General features: G+C 35.1%; 1 protein-coding gene across 1 annotated transcript; it reads left to right on the top strand.

Moving 5' to 3' along the window:
• The first annotated feature begins 5,853 nt into the window (after window positions 1-5,853).
• Window positions 5,854-8,515, top strand: LOC132554212 (putative tyrosine carboxypeptidase MATCAP2). Its single transcript, XM_060218518.1, has 4 exons — window positions 5,854-6,477; window positions 6,658-6,934; window positions 7,528-7,833; window positions 8,262-8,515. Exons 1-4 carry the CDS (start codon window positions 5,854-5,856, stop codon window positions 8,513-8,515), a joined length of 1,461 nt encoding a protein of 486 aa, XP_060074501.1.

Here is an 8,515-nt window from a genome sequence, read left to right as displayed (position 1 = left end):
TAAACGCTTTATCATCCATCAGAGACCTGGCGCGTCACCTATATGTTGTAAATACGTACATGTGATTTTTTGGGTTTTTTTTTTTTTTTTTTTTACACATTTTGCGAAATCAATAAAAAACGCTACTGTTTCGATAATATTACAACTTATCAATAGTTTAGATTACTGTTTTGGGCAGAAATACGATATGAAATTGCATGCGTAGTATTATGAAACGAACTCAACGATACTGAAAATCAAACAAACTGTTATTTAAAAGCAAACTCCACTTAATCAGAACAAACAATGAGTGAAGGAAAGATTGAAGTGGGGATCACTGTCTTAGAACAAGAGAATAAAAGCATGTGTTCACGGAGGGTAAACACACTTTGTTAAATTGACCACTTCAGATGTGTAAGTCCACTTCAGATCATAGACGTATCACAATCCGATTCATATTTGATTTAAATGTCGAAACTTGCCACTAATGGTATTTATACTGACGTGTATGTTTTGAAGCATTTGGTTTTTGGATTACCTGATACTGCCTCTTGTCTGACGTCGAGTGTCGTCAATTGTAAAACTATTGACATTCTTGACTTCTTCTTGGAAACCCTTGAATCATTTTCAGTGAGACTTTACATAGACCTTCCATGGCCAATGGTGAAACAAAATTTTGAATCAGACGGTCACCTCCCCGGGGGCCTGAGGGGGCTAACACGGAACAAGAAGACCAATTCTCAACACCCATATATGGTATAATCAATTTTCATGGAAAGGTCTTGTGGGTTTTACCGAAGTTGTGAATTCACAAAAGTTTATAGAGAAAAAAATCACACTTTGTTAAACTTATTAGCAAAAAAAGTCGGTTTGTTGGTATATACGTACCTTTCTGTTCCCAGGTTGATGGTTGTTACGAAAATTAATAAAATTGACTCTGATTTCGAAAATATCAGCACCCAGATATGACAGAATGAAATTCGTCATCGATGAAAGATTCTTAAAGAGCTTTACCACAACTGTGAATTTCCTGAACCCAGGATCTCACACTCCCCATTGGAGACATTCATGCAATCTACATAGACTTGTCAAAGGGTGAAGAGTATACTCTACAGCCAATTTTACAAAAATTTGCACAAATCCTGTAACATCTACCTGGTCATTTATTCTGAGGGACTTGACATCTATGAGTTTCCATACAGCTGAGATCAACGACGGCTCTTCATGTTTGTGTATAAGACGCCCACACGACATCACATGACCTCTAAAGTCGTCACATTGCCCAAAGTATAACGACCAAAGTTTGATAACTGGATTGAGTATCCTTCTCTTAGAGTAATGCACCTACATTCACAAACTGTCCCGTTCGGAGATATTATGGTTTTCTTCTGAGATCTGGACAGATTTACGATTGCGATTGTAGACATCGATGCAAGTGTTGGTACAATTCCCGTTGGCAAGTTAGGAGAAGTATGGAACTTGTTTTATGCTGTTGTAATAAAGACTTATTTGTTAAATCAAAAAAATAATGTTATTGCAATGCTTGCTTGGTGCAAACAGACATAAGTACGCCGTAGAACAAACAGCTTGTTAATGTAATTCTAATATACAATATTGAATCACAAGAGGAACAAACATACCCATAAGACTGCATGCGGTTCATTCGAAGTGAAACGTCTTGCATACCAGTCAAACTGGAGCGAAAAGCAGGCATTTTTGTATCCCTAGGCGATTAAACAGTAACGGCAACTCGGCGTTTCTGGGTTTTGTTTCAAGTTCAAGAGATTGTAATATACTAGTAACATAATATAATATAGATTTGATTTGCATCCTATTTTTTTTCTTTTTAAAACTAGTATCCTCTACATTTCATGTTATTTCAGTTCAATATCTTTGGACTTGTTTATATATAGTTCCCAAATACGCATTTCGCTACTAGTGACAACATATGTATGCGTAGTTTACTAAGTTTGAGCTGCAGATATATTGCTTAAAAATGTGTCTAAATCTTCCGTGGACATCATCATGTGATAATATCCAGCTGTAAAGAAAATTGTAGATAAATGATCTGATTATGTACAGATTAAATATTGGCCATGAATTCCTTTGACAGATCTCCGTCTCAGTCCCAGTTATTATAGATAGCATCACAAAAATGGAGAAGACTGGCCAATGTCTTGAAATATAAACTTAGCGAGGTTAAGAAAGACAAAAGTAGCGAGGATGTATTTCTCTTCGTGTCCCGAGTCTGGATACAGTGATACATATAAGGTAAACTGATATTGAGTCGGACGCGATCTAAAGTCGGGCAAATTTTATGATGTTTTATTCGCATTTTGGTTCAAAACTCTCATTCTTACCCTGTGCAAATCGAAAAATGGACGTGTTCTGAACCTAGACTGATCTTTCTAGCCACTTCGGTCTTTTCTGGTGTGTGACGGAAGAAGCCCCATTTTGATTGGTTCTCCCTTTAAATATCTGCACCAGAACACTCTTGTATCTTTAATGATAACTAATTATTTACAAATAAACCATGATGCCGCTGAACAATGCGTACTTCTGACATTTTTAAAACATGTATATGATTTGAAAATTACAATTTTAAAATTAATTTTAAAAGGAATTACGGTATATTTGTTATACTATTAAAGAGTCGTTCGTTATCATTTATGGAAATAGAATTGTACATTTTTTTTTCACAAAACTCCAAATAGATCTTCATTTCATATACATGTATAAACACTTAACAGTTATGTTATATAATTCATGTCAATCTTTTATATTTTTATTTCATTTTTTTTTTCAATATATTTTGGCAGTTTTATTTTGCAATATCACCTTGGATGTTGGCTGTGATCTTTTGCTTTTGCAAGGTATAATACATTGTCTAGTACTTATTTTGATAATAAATCTGAAGGATAGTTTGATGTTTATCAAAACAATTTGTAGGATCTTAAACTTCCTGACACTCTAAAAAAATCCATGTATGTTTAATGAAAGTTTCAGTGTTTCAACTACTTAGATTACAAACGGAGAAATGACAAGATATGGTCGAAAAATGAAAGAGGTAGTTGTTACGATATGGTGTCTGACTCTAGAGCCGAGAATTCGCCTGACAGTGTGCAAAATCACGACCGGATCGAGGGAGCGCAAACAGGCAAATTTCGTTCCCTCCCCGTCATATTCTCGACCCCTCGCATTGTCGTTCCTCGCTCTGCCGACCTTAAGGTCGAGGGAGCGCAATCGCGAGATGGCCCTAACCGTCCACCATATTGTTCACCTTTTGGTTTTTTGTATCTATGGCGCTATAGTTTCGCCTTGTATCTCGGCAGTTAAGGCCAATATTACATTGATGAATTGCAACTGAACAATCGCATAATGTTTTGATATGTGTTCATAATTCAATAAACAGTACAGTGTAAACATTTCCTCTGAAAACGTTCCATAAAATATATAAAATAAACCGAAGTTGTCCAGCACGTAAAATGCGTAAGAATTGTACCAACTGTTGCCAATAGAAAATTGTAAAAGAGACGACTAAATTTGGTATCTAATCCAGTTTTCTCTTACTTGTTTCCTTATGTCTCCTTGACCCTTGCTCCATTTTGACAATCAATGAGTTTTGATTTTTTTTTATATAAACATAATTTATTGCACATATGTAGCAGTAGGATGGGGCGCAAGTTTTACAACTTATGTAAAACCTTTTCCAAACATATTAATACACACGCATTATATTTACAAGGTGGCAGTAGGATGTGATAGCAATGAAACAATCATAAACAAGTTTAGTGAGAGAGAGAGAGAGAGAGAGAGAGAGAGAGAGAGAGAGAGAGAGAGAGAGAGAGAGAGAGAGAGAGACAGAGACAGAGAGAGAGAGAGAGAGAGAGAGAGAGAGAGAGAGAGAGAGTATGTATGTATGTAATGTATGTATGTATGTATGAGAGTATGTAGATCATGTGTCTTGAGTTTTCACTTTGGGGTGCATTGTTACATCATTTACGTCGTCAATTGACTTGGTGAGTTGTCAGTGATCAACTGGTAGCTCGATAGTCTCTGGTCCGGGAATAAGGAGGCGGAAACCGAGAGTTCAAAGGTGGGAAACTGGAATTGGTTCTGAGTTTAACATTGTAAGTCGTGAGACTGACAGCCATTATCTTAATAATAAAAGTGATTTTTTACTATTTCTAAGTACGTACCCGAATTACTTGATGTTATAAACATAAACTGTACTTAGTGTACAAAGATAAAAATCCCTTTTGCAATGATATCTACATTTATTTGGTATCACAATTTGGACAAAAGAGGAAGAGACTATTAGTAAATAGATGTACAAATTGACTAGTACATGCCTTCGATATAATTAGTTCAAGATTATGAATGCTTTCGACTTTGTCATCATTGCCAGGGATTGGAAAAAGGGAAATGGATGATAGCATCATAGCCACGGATGTCAGCATTTCAACCGCAAGAGTGTATTGACAGACGAGGCTGGTACCTGTGGCCAAATTAAAGAAATGCTGGCAAGTCATGAGAAGTTTTGTACACAATGTGTCTTATTCTGATTTTCATAGCACTTCCGGTGTAACACAATCCCAAGTGAACTTTATATACTATTTAAAACATAACAAATTAATTGACTGTTTAGATGGACGATCTAGAACAAATAATTTCGTTAGTGTAATTTTCAAATTAATAAAATAAATAATTAACTATCCTAGCTGAGATGGATGAGTGTATTGCAAAAAAAGGAAGATGAGAAGGAATGAAAATAAATTTCGTTTTTTAAAAAAGTTTTAGGTATTTACATTCTTAATTCTGACACAGAAATCTTTCAGTTTATGTATATATCCGTAAATCATCCGGACCTAATTTTACTACAGCTACGACAACTTCCGGGTCGATGCTTTTGAAAGGTTGCTAAGGTTGACGATATTCAGTATTTTTACATTTAACCGCATACGAATGATTTTTCATCAACATTTAACACGAAAGAATCCCTTTGTAATAAGTTTGATTCGGGATATGTTTGGTATTTCACCATGATTATTTTTATCATTAATATCAACTAACGTTACCAAATATTAACCAATGCCTTTCACCGTTGCTCACCAGGTCATGGTCATTGGCACAAAGAATCAACATAATTTAGACTTAGTGGGCATCAGCTTTTGCTACAGACTAGCTCGTAAGTACGGTTTGAGCATATGTTACTTCATGTCAATTGAAAGAAATATACATTATGATGAATGGCCAGTGACAATGCATTCTGATAAACTTTGAATGTTAACGAGGTGTTGAAATATTTTTTGATCATCAGACAAAGTTAACAGTACAGCAAAATGATATGTAATGTGAATGACAGCTGTTTTGTATTCGTAATTTATTAAAGAACAGACATATGTATACTGTATGCAGATCCTATAGTCTATGTCATGCTAAAGTGAACAGCTGAAAGTCTCAACACACATATTTCATCATAAGCCAAGGATGTAATTTAATAATAATAATAAAAGGATAGATACAATGCCACATTTGCATAAGACCATATTTCATGTACATTTGTAGTCTGGAGATATAGATTACTGTATTAGTTTTAGTTTGAATTTCAATACAATTAATCAAGATTGAAAATTAGCATACTTATTAATTGAAGAAATCGTTAACTTTAATATATTTTTTTATATTTTCTATTAGATCGTCTTGATGGAGCAGTTAGAATCTTTGTAATGAAAATTTGTTCCGGAACAAGATGTGTACATTCAGAAAGAGGAATATGCTACAGAAGGTATTAAAATACATGTTTTCATCGCCATTTCTTCTACTGCCCTAACATTATGACCTTCATTCTTGACCTGGTGCACACATTGAGTCATGGCAGTAGCTATGCCCAAAAACAATGTTACAAAAGTAACTAATGCTACTACAACCATGAAGGACAAAGCGATGAATCCTTTAGATTTTAATTTACCACAAACTAGCAATGGGGGTACAAAGTCTCTAAGGAAAAAGAAAAGAAAAACAAAAAAATGTCCTAAAGTTGTGAAACCTTTAAGTCGGCAAAAAATTCGATCATCTTCTGCTGTGGAGTCAAAGTCGGAAAACACTATTAGTAACACTCCTCATCATGGCTTGACGTCATCATCTTCGTCATCCCGTTTCTGTGAGCGTCCCAGCACAGCAGGAAGTCTTCGTCTACCCTCCATCCATACCCCCATGTCTACAAGTAGCACAGCTCTATCTGCCTCCATAGATAGACTAGCAACACCTCCAGGAAGACAAAGAGCTTCTCTTCCAGAATCATCTCAACCCACATCCAGTGAACGCAGAAAGAAAATTCCACTTCTTGCTGCAATTAAACCAGCAAACGAAAAGGCAGAAAAGGAAAGATTTCTTCGGGCAAAATGTCAATACAATCCATATTTCATTTACAAATTTCCAGCTGATGCTGAAGTTCTAGAGAGAGTTAGTGTGGCTTCAGACAAGTTTTTACCACAGGTAGGTAAACCTTTTTCATAACTCTACACCTGTCATAAGCATGTATTTTCTCAATATATAAATTCTGTAGGAGAGTTAAATATGTATTGTACCTTATCCATAATAAAATATGACATCATGGACATTTATTGAGTCATGTTAATCTAATACATGAGACATCCTTCCATTTTCCTATACTAGGCAATCTTAATAATGGAACGTGCTATTGACCAATACGGGAGTTATGAGAACTTTGAAGCAGATACTGGTGGTCAGATTATATCCCGGGGACAGATCAACAACTTGGTCCAGCGCTATCTGAAGAAGGAAGATATAGAAAAAGAAATAGTTGTTAATCTGACAGAGGAACTCCTCTCACGGGGCTCAATGACAAGACATAAGGGAAAACCTCAACTAAATGTTCGTGTCAGTAACCTGAGGGAGTATTGGGTAGAGGGACTCCTTCGCCATGAGCTTGGTTTGTATTTTAATGTATACATATTTCTTGCGCAGATTTGAAGGGAAAAAATAACATACTGTATAGATCTTTTAAATGTCATCCTCTTTTCTAACAACAACAAAATGATATTGATTGAAAAAAAACAGAAAACAATTTTTAATCGGTAAAATTATCAGTGAACAGACTTAAACAACATAATAAATGCAAAATCACTATCATGAAAAACAGTTTTGATGTTAGTATAAAATCTCAATATGGATCATGAATTGTAACTCTTATATCTTACTACTCAATATAAGAGCTAAGTAAATCTGACATAAAGTTGTCTGAAATGTTTGGAATGTATTTAAAAATATGATGTTTATATGTCTTAACTGAAGACTGTGTAATAATTATCTTTAAATGGTTTAATTAAGAAATTCAATGTACCTGTTTCAAAAAACTATTGAACAGGAGATTGCACTGTTCTGTTGATTTTTTAGCATGTAATATCTCGGTATGATAAATCTTTTCTGTTTAAAATATGATTTTATTATTTTCAGTAAATTTATGCCAACAATTGGTTTCATATTGTAATGTCAAATGAATATCATGGTATTCATATATTTCAGGCACTCACTATGTTCGCAGTTATAACAATAAATTTCAACCATGGTACAACTGGAAAGTACGTAAAGAGCTAGATATGTTACCACTGAATCCGACTGAGGAGGGACTGGCATCACTACACAGTGTGTTGTTCCGTAGGAACCCTTGCTTGTGGCGGTCAGCACTGCTTTATTACACAGTGTATAAAGCATCTAAACTGTCCCTGAAGGATCTCTTTAAGGATCTTGGCCGATTTGTCAATGACCAGCATGTACGATGGGATTATTGTATCCGCGCAAAGCGAGGTCAGATAGACACATCAACACCAGGTAATTTTGTCAGATGTGTTTTGTACGGTAAGGAATAGAAAATGAAATTTATTGTGATGTTACTATATCATATTTCCAACAAGACATTTGTTCTATTTTAATTTTTTTTTTTTGATAAATTTGCATGGATGTTTTTTTCATACACAAGTCAGGGAAATCTCACATGCTACACATTGTTAGATTTACCGTCTTGTCTGATATATCTAATACTATAATGCGATTTTAATGCCAATATTGTTTTTGCTGTAATACAAGAAAATACTGAGGTATCGATGAATGATAATGAGAAATTACATTCCGTCATCTGATCAGATGAGGTTAAGCAATTAGATAATCAATTATGTAGGATCATCGTCCAATCACATTTTTGCAGTGCTGCTGATGATTGTTTTTTTTTTAAAAAACCTTATCAAACATATATTTAACAGGGGCATTTTCCAAGGATCAGGTGTATTTATCTGGAGCACTACAAATACTGAAATACCGTCGACAGATTGACTTCCAAATGATGATGAGACTCGGTAAAGTGGCATACCAGGATATTGACCGTTTAAAAGGGTATGCTGATCTGGAGGGGACACGGGTGCCAACATTTATGGAAGACAGGGCAACATACATTAAACATTTGGACCGCATTGCAGAGGCTAACGGTCTCACTGACCAAGTCCTGCAAAATGTATGA

The sequence above is a fragment of the Ylistrum balloti genome, unplaced genomic scaffold, assembly GCF_031769215.1.
Source record: "Ylistrum balloti isolate Yb309-2 unplaced genomic scaffold, AGI_CSIRO_Ybal_v1 Utg370386, whole genome shotgun sequence".
Lineage (NCBI taxonomy): Eukaryota > Metazoa > Mollusca > Bivalvia > Pectinida > Pectinidae > Ylistrum > Ylistrum balloti.
This window is presented reverse-complemented; position numbering and strand designations above follow the sequence as displayed.

Bases quoted from the DNA above. Each gene is read 5' to 3' on its own strand.
- LOC132554212 (XM_060218518.1), top strand. From the start codon at position 5,854: ATGGCAGTAGCTATGCCCAAAAACAATGTTACAAAAGTAACTAATGCT. The intron at 6,935-7,527 runs GTTTGTATTTTA...CATATATTTCAG, and splicing joins ACTCCTTCGCCATGAGCTTG to GCACTCACTATGTTCGCAGT. The intron at 7,834-8,261 runs GTAATTTTGTCA...TATATTTAACAG, and splicing joins GATAGACACATCAACACCAG to GGGCATTTTCCAAGGATCAG.